A 15,935-nucleotide genomic window follows, 5' to 3' on the forward strand; every position below is an offset into this window, starting at 1 on the left:
GCCGCGTTCACTACGCCCCTTGCCGCGGTCACTCCGCCCCGTGCCGTGGCCTGCAATCAGGTAAGGCTCAACGTCGGGCGCCTAGTAGTAGTGAGTCGTCGTACGGCGGTGTCGTGCGTCGAAGGCAACAGATCTACAAGCTCACTAGGCCTATTAGACGCTGGGCATTGTGAGCTTGTAGATCTGTTTATATCTTTTTTTTTCTCCCGGAAGCACCACGACGAGGTGTGCGCATGTGCGATAAACATCGACTTTGATTGATTGATTGATTGATTGAAGACTTTATTAGAAGTTTGCAAAGGAAAAGGTACAGTTTCATGACGGTACAGTTCACTGGTACAAGGTCTACTAAAAGGAGATCCATGAAAAGACTAAACCATTAAAGTATCTCATATAATATTGAATGACAGACGAATAGAACACAGTACTATGCGGTAGATGCAGCCAGGCGATTCCTGGACATTGTCCTCTGAGAGAGGAATTTGCGCCGACAGTGATGTCGGACGCATAGAACGGACACTTTTGTGAAAGGGATATAGGGGTATGGGCACTGTATATAACTGCACTAAGCATCAGAATAAATGTACTGTTTGTGGAAAGTTCCACTAGTCACGTTGGTGGCGGTAATGCGACCTTAAGTGGTTGCCAACTGCCATAAAACCCGATAGAAGAAGAAGAAGAAGAAGAAGAAGACTATGCGGTAGATATGTAAATAAAAATAAAAATGAGAGAACAAAAAAAAAGGAAAACAGTAATTCTAAACAAACAGTGAGTAGTACGATAACACAAAGAATAAATAACAACTACCAAAATAATAATGATAATAATACTGAACGAAAACAAAACAAAAGCGTCCTACACGCGAGTAGATTATTTTGTAGTCCTAAACCAAACCAGAAGTGAGTTCGAAATGGCCAAAACTACAATTCCCAGGATGTATCGGTTTAGTTTCCTTGGAAACCAGTTGTTGTTGCTGCTGAAGAAGTTCGACTCTGGGAGCTCTCTGTAAGTGCATGACATTTATTTATTTGACAAATAGCAAATAGAACGGATTGATTGGCTCAGAAGGTTATCCGTCTAATAAAGAGTATCTGTCTGTCTGTCTGTCTGTCTGTCTGTCTGTCTGTCTGTCTGTCTGTCTGTCTGTCTGTCTGTCTGTTTGTCTGTCGTCTGGACTGATCAGCGCCAAACTCTCACTGCCGCCAGAGGGCGCTATTCCATAGGTTCCCATTATTCTTTTTTTTGTGTCGAAATCCCCATAGGGCAAGGGTCTTCAACGTTTTCAGGCCAAGGACCCCTTAGTTGAGAGAGAGAGATGAAGCAGGGACTCCCACAACCTTTTCATAGATTTTGACAGCACAATCATCAGTGTATTTTTTGGATTCATGTACAAGCTCTACTGAGCTTGTAGATCAGCTGTGGCTAAAGTTCTCAGAATATGGACACTAGGGCTCAAGTGGCTAAGTCACTCAAGGATTTGGAGGACCCCATGTAGTAACTCTGAGGACCCCCTAGGGGTCCCGGACCCCCTGTTGAAGACCCTTGCCATAGGGAATCATAGATCACGTCACATATAAGAACTGTGTTCCAAAAATAAAAAGAATCATCCATGATGACACTTGATCCTAACTGCATGCAATGCATTCTCTCTTCGTAGCTTGTAGCCAGTGACACGATAGTGAAATCAGACTGGTGGTTTTCTTTTTGGGACCCTAACAGGGGTCTCTGTCTGGATCCCACTTTGAGAACCGAGCTAGAAACCGAGTCATGCCATTCCCTGTCTCCTCACACAGGTAAAGCAACTGACTGGAGACGTCTGTAGAACATGAACATGTACGGTGCTCCTGTGGATTTATCATTTCAAAGCATCACGTCAGTGGCAGGTACAGCCTTGTTTAGATCTCTACATGGGGGGGGGGGGGGGGGGGGGATAACTTGTGTATCGGTCGATACCGATACCGGTGTGCATTAAAATAAATAAAATAAAAATAAAAACATCTAGGACAGTGGTTCTCAAAGTGGGGTCCGGGTATTCTCTGGAGGAGTCCTTGAGGGGAAATGAGAGTGTACCCCATGGGGGTCCCGAACCATAGGTTGAGAAGCACTGACCAACAAGAATCCATAGTACTGACATCAGTCAGATGGTTCTGGGATCTATTATGTTTAATTATTTGTTGTTGTAGATCGGATGAAAGGTCAAGGTTCAAGTGGTTAAATATCTGAAAACATAAATTGACATGAACCCAAAATACACTTGACGATTTTGCTGTCAAAAGATGAAACTATATGGAATCTATTAATAGGTTGTGGGGGTCCTTGCTTCATCTCTCTCTCTCAACTAAGGGATCCTTCCTTGGACTGAAAATGTTGAAGACCACTGCCCTATATGGTTGACCAGAGTCCCTAAGGGCTCTATACTAGTGTATTTTATGTTATTGTGAGGAAAGTTTTCGCTGAAATAGCCGCGAAAGCAATCCCCACAATACGGGTGCTGAGGTTTAAGTGGTTAAGTACTAAGTGCGCACACACACCACTTGGTTAATTTCTTCCCCTGTTTCAGATGCACAGGAGCCCAGAGCTGGACTGCGTCCGTTGAGGATGAACAAGGAGAACAAATATCTGTGTGCCTCTCTGCGTCTCAATAACAACGACATAGCTGACCTGAGCAACTTCCTTCACAATGTCAGCCGTTTCCTGGCAGAACCGCGGAAGCTCGCCTGGCTGGACCTGTCCTTTAACAACATGTCACACATAGACACAGTGAGTCTGTTTTTAACAGGTCACACATAGACACCGTGAACCTGTCCTTTTCAACTGATTTGCATGTTCACATAACCCATTAAGACTTGATGCCAATTCTACAGATGTCTTCTAAATCTTAACAGATTAGATTTCTGAAAAACCTTAGCCTCGGAAACTATATGAGTCCCGATCCTGACCTTCGCTGCGTGTCACCCCCTGATCTCTCTCCCCGTTTCCTGTCACCCTACTGTACACCTCAGTATAGGCAGAAAAAGCCCCAAAAATATATTTAAAAAATAAAATAGCAGATCTACAATCTAATGTCACGCTATGAGCTCGTGTATCTGCTTATTATTTGTATACCTGCTATTTTTTAAAAGGGGTGTGTGTGTGTGTGTGTGTGTGTGTGTGTGTGTGTGTGTGTGTGCGTGCGTGCGTGTGTGTGTCAGGTATTGTGTGAGCTACAGGAGCTGCGTGTATTGTATCTTCATGGAAACAACATCTGTAGTCTGTCTGAGGTGGACAAACTGGGAGAACACGTGTATCTCCACACCATCACCCTGCATGGAAACCCCATAGAGAACCAACCAGGATACAGGTACTGTAGATGTCGCTGCTGTCCACCAGAAAGCTTGTATCTCCATGTTTCAACTTTTTATATATGAATATATTTACTTGTGCCAGCAGGAGCGTGCAAGTAGGGGGGGTGGTACCCCAGTGCTGTCTGTATGTAGTCTCGCGTAGCCAGGCTTACTCATCTGCGAAGAGAGATGGTCTGTATGTGGGTTAGTGGGTGGGTGGGTTTGTGGTTTTGATTGATTGATTGAAGTATTTATTAGAAGTTTGCATAGGAAAAGGTACAGTTTTATGACAGTACAGTTCGCTGGTACAAGGTCAACTAAAAGGATATGCACTGGAAAGCGGAGGCATATTTACATTGAGATCCTTTTTTAAACTCATACAACATTGAATGACAGACAGATAGAACACCAGTAAGACTCCCTAATCGGGAGATAAGCGACCGTAGGTCACTTATCTCCACAAATAGAGCAAAAATGTGTTTTTCCAAAATCTTCCTGATCCATGTTGATGACATGAGTGTAGACATACTGTGTAGTGATTTTTGTGATTTTAGGGCAAAATCTGAATCGGCCTCATGGTGGCGCTAGAGGGCCATGTGAGAAATGAGGGGTGGGGTCTCCGCGCCGCCAAGGCGGACGAATAGGTACCGGCCCCGGCTCTCCCGGTCGCTCCTAGCCCGAGTTACGGCATTTTATGTGAGCTGCAGTGGCAGGGGGTCCTCCACTGGGGGCGCCACCACTTTTGCATCCGTTCTGGAGCACCAGGAGTGGGTGGTCCCCGGGAATGCCCCGTGAGCAGCCCCGTTGGGGTGGTCATTTGGTAATTTTTGCACATGTGCTCATTTTTTACACTTGGGGGTCCCCGAGGGAGCTGGGGGTCCCTGGAGCTCCGGGGGTCCTTGGAGGTTGTAGTTTGGCAGGTAAGGAGTGTGTGTGCAAAATCTGGCATGGATCGGGGCAACGGTTGCGGAGATATGAGCAGGGCAAAAGTGTGACGTGTGACGTGTGTGACGGACGGACGGACGGACGGACACCTCGAGCAGCTTTCTGTAGTAAGTGCGACCTACGGTCGCAACTATGAAGAAACAAAAGTAAAAAATCACACCCGTGTGAAGTGGAGCTGTGTGTGTGTGTGTGTGTGTGTGTGTGTGTGTGTGTGTGTGTGTGTGTGTGTGTGTGTGTGTGTGTGTGTAGATCATGTGTACCGATTTTTGTGACATTTGAAGAAAATATGTAGGAAAAGGAGCAAAAAGTGTGTTTTGGAGAAAATTCAAGATGGCGGAAAATCTATCCTGGCGCAAATGGGCCGTTGGGCCGTTATAGCGCCACCATGAGGCCGAGTGATGTAATTATTTTTTGATTCATTCTTAAAATCATTATGAATCTCCTCTCCGAGGTTTGAAACTGTAGCTCCTATGGTTTACGAGAGAAAAATACTTGAAAGTGATTTCTTGCATTGTCCCATTATAAGTCAATGGGGACAATTAAGCGTCGTTTTTTGCCGATTACGTCGGCATGGTAAGGCGGATCGGAACGAAAGGTAATAGAACACCATTCCCGGCCGAGCCGCACATTTTGATGTATATATTGCGCGAGTGGCGTAAATGGTGCGGCACTAGTTACGCGCCGAAGTCAGGCTACATACACACAGACACACAGACAGACACACAGACCCACACAGCCACGTATAGGGAGCTGCACACAGCTCCAAAAAAAGAAGAAAAAAAAAACAATTGTGAAAACTGAAAAGCAAACATGACGCAAAGAACAAATTCTATTTACAATAGAAGGGTCAGGGGGAGGTAAGGTTATAGGCTATAGTTTATTGTTACCAGTTACACGTATCAGAGCGGGTTTAAAGAAAGTTAGGGATTTACATTCATGTAAATTAATGTAAATCCCTGTGTGTGTGCTACGCCTTGTGAGCTGTGTAGCTATTTGTCATATCGCAAAGTATAGGGGCTAAGTGTTTCCAGCAAAAGAGCTTGATATTATTTGTGTGTGTGTGTGTGTGTGTGTGTGTGTGTGTGTGTGTGTGTGTGTGTGTGTGTGTGTGTGTGTGTGTTAGTGTAACAGGCACTGAGCAGGCATGCAGCAGCACAGCATTTGAGCAGGTGCTTAAATGCAGCATAGACAGGGTTCATATTACATACCTTGCCACAGTCTGCACAGCAACAGCAGCCATACTCCAAAGTGAACACACAGATACTATACTTGCTGGTTGTGCACAGCTGTAGCACAGTGAAGTCATCTGTGACTTGACGTTTCTATTTCAATTTGTATAAAATAATTGGGCTGAGGAGGCCGCCAGGGCCTCTAACCTCTAAAGCCCTTTGCACACAGGACAGTTGCGTTTTTTTCGTTTGCGGCATGAATAGAACGCATTGGATTTGGTGTGCAAGGCTGTGCGGAATCGGCGCTGCGGATCCCAAAAGGAGTCATAAAAGGAGTGATGAGTTTTTTACTGCATGCGACAAGACGCACGAATCGAACTGGGTTCGATCGAGAAAAAAACGCACGGCCGCAGCCACTCGTCGCACGGCTAATTCGGATCCGGTGTGCATGAGGTCGTAGAGAATCTTTGTTTTCTTTTAAAAAAATGAAATTGTCCGTTTTATCCGTGCGGATTAACGCGCCTGTGTGCAAAGGGCTTAACTCTAGATAAAAGCACTTGTGTGTTGTGTGGAAGCACACAGTATGAGCATGGATAACACACCTGTGTGTGTGTGTGTGTGTGTGTGTGTGTGTGTGTGTGTGTGTGTGTGTGTGTGTGTGTGTGCGTGTGCGTGTGTGTGTAGGACTCATATCATCTCCGTTTTGCCGCATTTGAAGAAAGTGGATTTCAGTGCTGTGACAGGACAGGAAAAGGCCATGGCAAAGATCTGGCATCGACATGACAACCCCGGCAAATTAACCATCCAACAGTCATCAGTTCACAGGACCTCCTGACTGACTCATCTGCCAACACTACACAAGTGGTTCAACTAAACTCTTAGTTTTATGCAGTAGGGCATTCACCAAATATTCAAATTTTCGAATATTCGAATATCAAAGTCACTATTCGACGTTGTTAACCGAAGTCGAATATTCTCTTCTTCTTTTTTAAATCTGGAACAGATTTCAACATTTCGTTGTTGTTCTGGCGCGACATACAGGGGACCTTTTGCCTATTGGCTGTCGCGGCCCCCCAGACAATGGGGGAAGGGGGGAAAAGAACTGCATTAGAGCCAATCGCAGGCGAGTTTAACGCTCCTCCAGACTATGGGTTACAAACGGCAACGGGAGTAGAGATGGGATTTATGGCTCTTTGAAGTGAGCCGGATCTCTGGAATCCGTTCCTTTCAAAGAGCCGTTCAAAAGACTGGCTCATTCTAGTTACTATAGTTACTTACTTTGTAGATTTTGATTATAATTACAACAAATAACTTATACAACCCTGTATACATTTATTTCTGACATATATATAGGTACATAACTGCCATTTGAAAATAGCCGATCTACAAGCTCACAATGCGCTTACTTTGTAGATTTTGATTATAATTACAACAAATAACTTATACAACCCTGTATACATTTATTTCTGACATATATATAGGTACATACCTGCCATTTGAAAATAGCCGATCTACAAGCTCACAATGCGTCGCGTTGCGACGCATTGTGAGCTTGTAGATCTGCTATTTTCAAATGATTTTTCTACATTTTATTAATTGGGAAAACCTGTGAAACAGGACATTCTGCATAATGAGTACTTTCTACTATATTTTGATACCCATACTTTTGTACATTTACTCAAGTACATTAACATTCATAAATAAGGATAACGTGCCCACATAACCCCTCTTCTTTTTGTTGCGGTCCATTTTATGTTGTATTTTCCAAAAAAAAGCCTCTTTATTTTATTTTTATTTTATTTCATGTTTTTTTTATTGTGTTATGTAGGTGGTGGGTGTTTGTGGTGGTGGTGTTTAAAAAAGATGTAAAAAATAAATAAAAAGAAAAGAAAATTATTGCAACTATGGACATAAAATGTGAATTATGAATTGAAATCATTGCAATAAAAAAGGGCTTTTAAGCCGTGACATCATTTTGTAGGCAGAGGAGAATCTGCCCCCAGAGCATTTTCTGTCCCTCGCTATTTCAAAAAACAACGACTAAAAAATAACTACTAAAGTATCATTCTAACACTTTCCTTTCAACAACAAAAAGAAGAAAAATGTGTAAATAGTAAAAATAGTAAAAAGATTCACGGAAACTGGGGGCAGAAATTCTCCTCTGCCTACAAAATGATGTCATACTTAACAGCCCCTATATATATATATATATATATATATATATAAAAGTATGTTAACAATCCAAACTTCTACTGTGGCAGAGTATTTCCACATTGATTGCAGTATTGATATTTGTACTTATGTAAAGGAATTGCCTACTTTTCCCCACAACTGTTCATTTAGAAAGGAACGGCTCCTTACTGCGAACCGGATCCCATCGTTCATTTCAAAGAGCGGTTCAAAAGACTCGATTCGTTCTCGAACGTCCCATCTCTAAACGGGAGCCAGAGAGAAAAGACTCTGCAGCTGTACATCGGCTATCATTCTTTGTGTTATGCAACCAAATGTTTATTATACAGAGAGAATCATACACGTGTTGGACAATAAAAACATTGACAGCCAGGGGGAAAAAAATCCATGAAGGACACGGAATGCAATCGTTCACTCGCCGTTGGACTATTCTGGATGTGTGGCTAACGGCTAACGCTAACGTTAGCTAGCGCTAGCTGCAGGCTAACGCAGGCATGTTATACACAATTACTCATGGAATAAAACGGCGACCCAACTCTATGTTTGCTCTTCTACAAGCTCACAATGCGAGGAGGTTAAGTCTGTCAGAACCGTCAGATTATTTTCTGACTGAAGTTACACAAACACTGATTATGCTACATTTAGCACTGTTAGCCCGACCAATTTAGATAGGGCACGACACGAGTCACGGTGTTGCGCACGTTACGTAATAAATTCACTTCAACCTCGTGTTGAGCAGTTAAACCTATTTGCTACGTACGTCTACAAAAACGTTCATATTTCAAAGATAAAGTGCTTACTGAAGTCTCACAGATGTCACAGTATGGTACGCTCAAGCAGAATTACCCGTATCTTTCGTATTGTTTAATAAACAGCATTTTAATCCGATCAGACGTCATTTTCTGTTGTTTTTCAGCCATGCGACCCCATCGGTTGCGAGGTGTACTGCACTTAGATACATTAATACCTTTTTAGGGAAACGACGACCGATCGGATTAAAATGCTCCTCTTTAAATAATACGATCATTACGGGACATTCTGCTGGAGCGTACCCTATGGTGACATCCGTGAGCCTTCACTAAGCAATTTATCTTTGTAATCTGACCGTTTGTGTAGACGTACGTAGCAAATTGGTTAAACTGCTCAACAGCAGATTGTGTTGAATTCACGGTTGGCGCAGCGTAGCGTCTTTACATTTAGTCCAATAATGCTAATCTACAAAGCAATCCATCATGAATGACAAGCCTATACTATTGTTGCATTTAGGCTCTTTATTAAACTATAAGCCTGTGTTTTATTGCTACACAATAATGGTAAATAAAGTAGCTTACTCTAAAATAATCCATCCATCCATCTTCAACCGCTTATCCAGCATCGGGTCACTGGGGTAACAGTTCCAACTGAGATTTCTAGAGTTCCTTAATAATAATAATTAAAATAAACAATACTAATGATTATAATTGCGACCGTCAGGTCGCAGTTACTATGAAAACCTCCACCGCCTGTCTGTCCGTCAGTCTGTCTGTCTGTCACGTCACATCACACTTTTTTGCCCCTATCCATGTGAAATTTTCCACACACAATCCTTGTCTGCCAATCCACAACCTCCACCCTTCCAGGGACCCCCGCAGCTCCAGGGACCCCCGCCAAATTTTTTAAAACACATTTTTGAATACTGCTCCTACAGTTTTTGCCCTAAAATCACACAAATCGCTACACAGTATGTCTACACTTATCTCATCGACATGGATCTGTCCCATATAGCGCCACCATCAGGTCGATTTTTTAACACATTTTTGGACCTAAACTTTTTTTTTTCAAAAAACATTTTTTCAAACTTTTTTTTTTTTCAAACTTTTTTTTTTTTTCAAACTTTTTTTTTTTTCAAAAACATTTTTTTTCAAACTTTTTTTACACTAACTTCAACACACCAATCCACCAGATTTTATATTGACTGTGTGTCAATTCTTGTTTTCTTTTTTTTTTCTCTCTTTAAAAAATATATAGTTTTGCCCCTGGTGGATGAATTTGTTAATGCTCTATACCAGGGTTTCTCAAACCTTTTTTAGGCTGTGACCCCCAAAATAAACATATTTGAACTGGGGACCCCCACCCTGACAAGCACTTGGAATTGTAGGTATTACATTTAATGTGACTCGGTTCCGCAGAGAAAAAATGTGAAAATAGCAGATCTACATGCTCACAACGCCTCTTGCTCACTTAATATTTGACAGTTTGGCCAGTCCTGTCGAGTATTCGACTATTCGAATACTTTGAGGTCGAATAATTCGAATACTAAAAATCACTATTCGTGAATGCCCTATTATGCAGTGGTGGAAAGTAACTAAGCACATTTACTAAAAGTGTACCATTTCAAGGCACTTTTACTTTACTTGAGTATTATTTTTTTACTCCCTACATTTGAATAATGAAAGTATAAAATTCTACTTTTGACACTTTAAAGGAGTTTTTCTTAATAACTGAATTGACCTGCAGTTTCTGCCGGTAATCAAAGTATTGGCTTAGAAATGGTCTGGGTACTAAAGTAAATGCAACAAAAACTAAAATCTTCATGAATTCAAGTCTTCGTGGGGTGTGTAGTTGATAGAAAATAAGTCCTTTTTAGGTTATACTAACTAAGTATATTGTTACGCTAACACCTTTGTACTTTGAATGAATATGATTTTGAATACAGGACTTCTTCCATCAGTGGTTTTATGTTAACGTTTGCGAAGCAACACAATGAGAACCTCCCAGATGTCGTCGGGCAGAAATGTCACCTCTCCATATTATGTTTTTTTCGTAAATGAATTCCCCATCTTATATTTACAATTGAGTAAGAGCCGCATCCCACTTCCAAGCCCATTCACGCCCACTTTGCATTGACTTCAACTCAACTTCAACTCAACGGTAGGGAGAAGAACGTACTGGGTAGGGAGAAGAACGTACGGAAAAAACGCCCACAACCCTATGCCGTCCGCTCATTCGCTAGAGAGCAAGAGAGAGAGAGAGAGAGAGAGAGTCTCAGGTTACAAGAGGGAAGGGGGGGGGGGGGTCAGCTGCACAGGGGGAGAGAGAGAGAGAGAGAGAGAGAGAGAGTCAGGTTACAAGAGGGAAGGGGGGGGGGTCAGCTGCACAGGGGGAGAGAGAGAGAGAGAGAGAGGGGTCAGCTGCACAGGGGGCACACACACACACACACACACACACACACACAAACACACACACACACACACACACACACACACACACTCAAAATACATGAAGAAACAGTGCTTTTTGTGGGCAACATGGCTTGGAGCAGTTGTGCGTGTGTGCATGTGAGCACGCGAAGCGTGCGAACTCTAGGATTCGCCCGCCAAAGGCGGGCGATATTCTAGTTTTGTCACATTACAGGAGGATCCATTGGCATACAGGTTTGTTTTCCATTGCCCGAAAAGTCAATATGTTGGTTTCCACCTGACCTGACAGTGATGTATCTGTACGTGCATCTTGGGTTTCATATTTTTCCCCCTTCTTATGATGAATTGAATACAAACTTACCACCATGGAAACAAGCTCCTAGGGCTTTTTGTGTGATTCTTTTGTATAATCGTACCACTGTACTATTTGCAAACTGTGAATAAAGTAGCCTATTCGATCAACCAAATGTTGGAAAAATAAGTTTTCAACAGTCATGCGCTGATTGTTTAAACTGTTTATAATGTTCACAATTTGTATTTAACCTTCGAAACGATAATAATTTTCTGTATGTAGTAAAATAACATGAGCTATGCTAAAATGACACTGGATTTGTTAGATCATTAAAGTGGTGTAAGCGATATCGTAAAATAAAAGAAGTGTTAAATAGCTATATTCTGATCAATCAATCGTTGCTATATAAAAGTCTTTGTGTCCCTGGCTCCGCAGCTCTAAACATTTTATGGGTTACCTGTTTCATTCTGTTTGTCAACAGCATTAACCTGAGTTCACTGACGCATTGTGAACTTGTAGATCGGCCATTTTCAAATGGACAAAATGTATCCAGTGGTTAATATATGTTTTGTAATAATAATCAAAATCTACAAAGTAACTAGTAACTGAAGTGTTCAAATAAATGTAGTGGAGTTTTCAGCTAAAACTATTTGTGATGCAAACAACTTTACATTTACAACAGGGGTCTTCAACAGGGGGTCCGGGATCCCTAGGGGGTCCTCAGAGTTACTACAAGGGGTCCTCCAAATCTTTAAGTGATATATATATATATATATATATATATATATATATAGCCTATATATATATATATATATATATATATATATATATATTCTTTTTTTATATAACCAGTTGAACCCTAGTGTCCATATTCTGAGACATTTAGGCAAAAACAGAAGATCTACAAGCTCACAATGCCTCGTGCTGCGAGGCGTTGTGAGCTTGTAGATCTTCTATTTTTGGCTTAGAGGTTTGGTGTAGAGGGGGAAAAGAGGACACTTATAAGTACAGGGTGAAAGGTCAAGTTCCAGGAATCTCCTGGATTTGGTATCAAACTCCAAAAATTCACCAGAACACAGGAAATGACATCTACTATCTATACTATAATTTTGCGAATGTCTGTCTGAGTGAGTGAGTGAGTGAGTGTTTGTCTGTCTGAAACAGCGTTTCTCCTCAGTGGCTGGAGCAATTGATCTGAAATCGCATCACCATAAGCATATGAACACACCTGACATAACTGTGAAGCCCGTTTGTCACTTTCACAAATCGTATGCTGTAGTCTATATTACCATTTTTATGGTGTATCTACTATCTATTCTGCAGCAGATGTAGAATCTGATTAAATACGATCAAAATCAAGGATGTTACGAAACAATTAAAACTGACCTTTTTATGAACTCGGGTAGTATGTATATTAGCATTTTTATGGTGTAACTACTACAGTATCTATTCTGCATCTAGCATGAGGCATATCTATTCTGCATCTAGCATGGGGCAACATGTTTAACCAGCTCTGTGTGTGTGTGCGTGTGTGTGTGTGTGTGTGTGTGTGTGTGTGGGGGGGGGGGGGGGGGGGGGGTGTTGGCTGGCCCTCTTTCAGATGTTGTCATGTAGATCGGTACACAGTATCTCTGTAGCCTTAAACGAAACGGGTATTTCTTACTATGATGCTCCTACATATTATCATGCAAGCACCAGAAAGTTACTTTCCATCCATCATATACTGTGTGCACAGTGCACACCCCATAACCCACACACTGCACATCATTTCGGAGCTCATATCTTTGAACGGGTAAGGACTAGTGTTAAAAAAAAAAATCGAACCTCTGTTCGAAGTGGAGCTGTGTGTGTGTGTGTGTGTGTGTGTGTGTGTGTGTGTGTGTGTGTGTGTGTGTGTGTGTGTGTGTGTGTGTGTGAAATCGAACCTCTGTTCGAAGTGGAGCTGTGTGTGTGTGTGTGTGTGTGTGTGTGTGTGTGTGTGTGTGTGTGTGTGTGTGTGTGTGTATTGCAGTTGATGCTCAGGGCAGGCTAGACTCAACAGCACCTCTCTGGTCACCCAGGGTACTCAGGCTACACCAGAGGCTACATACAGACAGACAGACAGACAGACAGACAGACAGACAGACAGACACACACCGCCACGTATAGGGAGCTTGTGTTCCACACAGCTCAAAAAAAAAAAAAAATCTGGGGGAGGACCCCCAGAGTGACCCCCTGCTTTAGGGGTTGGGGCAATGCATGCAACATATATTCAGTTAAGTAATGACTTAAAGATGATAAGTCATTATATTATTAAAGATGTCTTACTTTGCTTCAGTCATCACCTACATTTGGCATTTTAAAGCCGAAATTGTACCCATGCTAGTAAAGCAAGCCTGATAAGTATCAAACATGCACACAATTCACCAGAACACAGGAAATTAAATCTATTAAATCTACTGTTAATTTTCTTTTTCTGGGGGAGGACCCCCAGACCCCCCCGCTTTAGGGGTGGGGGCTATGCATGCAAGATCATACAGATATTCACTTAAAGGAGTAGTTCACCACTTTTCAACCTGTCTTCATATAATAGGTCCTCACTAATGTTCATGATAAAATATCACCATTTTTTGGAGCTGTGTGGAACACAAGCTCCCTATACGTGGCCGTGTGTGTGGGTCTGTCTGTCTGTCTGTCTGTCTGTCTGTCTGTCTGTCTGTCTGTCTCCGTGTCTGTCTGTCTGTCTGTAGCCTGCAGTAACCTTTTCTGACCACACATGTTAAGGGAGGGGCGCTGTTGCACACACACACACACACACACACACACACACACACACACACACACACACACACACACACACACACACACACACAGCTCCACTTCGAACAGAGGTTCGATTTTTCTACTCAGTCCAAGTCTCCTAGAAGAGCTGTTGGAAGTTCAGAATCCATCGTCTTGTGACATCATCATTTTCCCCCAAAAAAATGTATGTTTGAAAAAAATATTTAGATTTTTATTATCGCGAGAACAATGGCTTCCACTTTAAAATTGCAACTTTTCAGGAATAGAAATCCTGCAGTTTCTATAAGCTGGATTTCCTCCTCTGAGGAAAAAAATCACACCCGTGTGAAGTGGAGCTGTGTGTGTGTGTGTGTGTGTGTGTGTGTGTGTGTGTGTGTGTGTGTGTGTGTGTGTGTGTGTGTGTGTGTGTGTGTGTGTGTGTGGATCATGTGTACCGATTTTTGTGACATTTGAAGAAAATATGTAGGAAAAGGAGCAAAAAGTGTGTTTTGGAGAAAATTCAAGATGGCGGACAATCTATCATGGCGCAAATGGGCGTGGCCTATATGGGGAGATGCGTCATGGCCCAAGGAATCCAGGGAAAAAATATTTTTAATTTTCCGACCTACGGTTCAAGAGTTACAGGCCAAAACGTAAAGTGGGGTGTTATGGCGCCACCATGCGGCCAAATGACACAATTATTTTTCATTTAATCCTTGAAATCATTATGAACCTCCTCTCCAAGTCTTGAAACTCTAGCCCCTATGGTTTGCGAGAGACAAATAATTGAATGTGAGTTTTTGCGATTCCCATTATAAGTCAATGGGGAAAATTAATTCACTAATAAATTAATATCAATTAAACTATAGAACCTTTCTCTTAGAAAAGTAATAGCCCACGATTCCCGAGTAAGCCGGTCGATTTGACATATGGCGCGAGTGTGTGGTGGCAAAACTGTGGGACTAGTGGCGTGCCGAAGTTTAGGAAGTTCAGGCTACATACACACACACAGACACACACACACAGACAGACAGACAGACCCACACAGCCACGTATAGGGAGCTGCACACAGCTCCAAAAATCACACCCGTGTGAAGTGGAGCTGTGTGTGTGTGTGTGTGTGTGTGTGTGTGTGTGTGTGTGTGTGTGTGTGTGTGTGTGGATCATGTGTACTGATTTTTGTGACATTTGAAGAAAATATGTAGGAAAAGGAGCAAAAAGTGTGTTTTGGAGAAAATTCAAGATGGCGGACAATCTATCATGGCGCAAATGGGCGTGGCCTATATGGGGAGATGCGTCATGGCCCAAGGAATCCAGGGAAAAAATATTTTTAATTTTCCGACCTACGGTTCAAGAGTTACAGGCCAAAACGTAAAGTGGGGTGTTATGGCGCCACCATGCGGCCAAATGACACAATTATTTTTCATTTAATCCTTGAAATCATTATGAACCTCCTCTCCAAGTCTTGAAACTCTAGCCCCTATGGTTTGCGAGAGACAAATAATTGAATGTGAGTTTTTGCGATTCCCATTATAAGTCAATGGGGAAAATTAATTCACTAATAAATTAATATCAATTAAACTATAGAACCTTTCTCTTAGAAAAGTAATAGCCCACGATTCCCGAGTAAGCCGGTCGATTTGACATATGGCGCGAGTGTGTGGTGGCAAAACTGTGGGACTAGTGGCGTGCCGAAGTTTAGGAAGTTCAGGCTACATACACACACACAGACACACACACAGACAGACAGACAGACCCACACAGCCACGTATAGGGAGCTGCACACAGCTCCAAAAATCACACCCGTGTGAAGTGGAGCTGTGTGTGTGTGTGTGTGTGTGTGTGTGTGTGTGTGTGTGTGTGTGTGTGTGTGTGTGTGTGTGTGTGTGTGTGTGGATCATGTGTACCGATTTTTGTGACATTTGAAGAAAATATGTAGGAAAAGGAGCAAAAAGTGTGTTTTGGAGAAAATTCAAGATGGCGGAAAATCTATCATGGCGCAAATGGGCGTGGCCTATATGGGGAGATGCGTCATGACCCAAGGAATCCAGGGAAAAAATATTTTTAATTTTCTGAC

General features: G+C 42.3%; 1 protein-coding gene across 1 annotated transcript; it reads left to right on the plus strand.

Moving 5' to 3' along the window:
- Window positions 1-904: 904 nt before the first annotated feature.
- Window positions 905-6,272, plus strand: lrrc51 (leucine rich repeat containing 51; the record flags this gene model as incomplete). The annotated part of the gene is made up of 5 exons (XM_080731174.1): window positions 905-1,005; window positions 1,794-1,883; window positions 2,561-2,760; window positions 3,192-3,340; window positions 6,122-6,272. The coding sequence occupies exons 2-5, from the start codon at window positions 1,826-1,828 to the stop codon at window positions 6,270-6,272; spliced, it is 558 nt and encodes a 185-aa protein (XP_080587300.1). The 5' UTR covers window positions 905-1,005; window positions 1,794-1,825.
- Between the last annotated feature and the right edge of the window lie 9,663 nt (window positions 6,273-15,935).

Source organism: Nannobrachium achirus (genome assembly GCF_963921795.1).
Source record: "Nannobrachium achirus genome assembly, chromosome: 8".
Taxonomy (NCBI): domain Eukaryota; kingdom Metazoa; phylum Chordata; class Actinopteri; order Myctophiformes; family Myctophidae; genus Nannobrachium; species Nannobrachium achirus.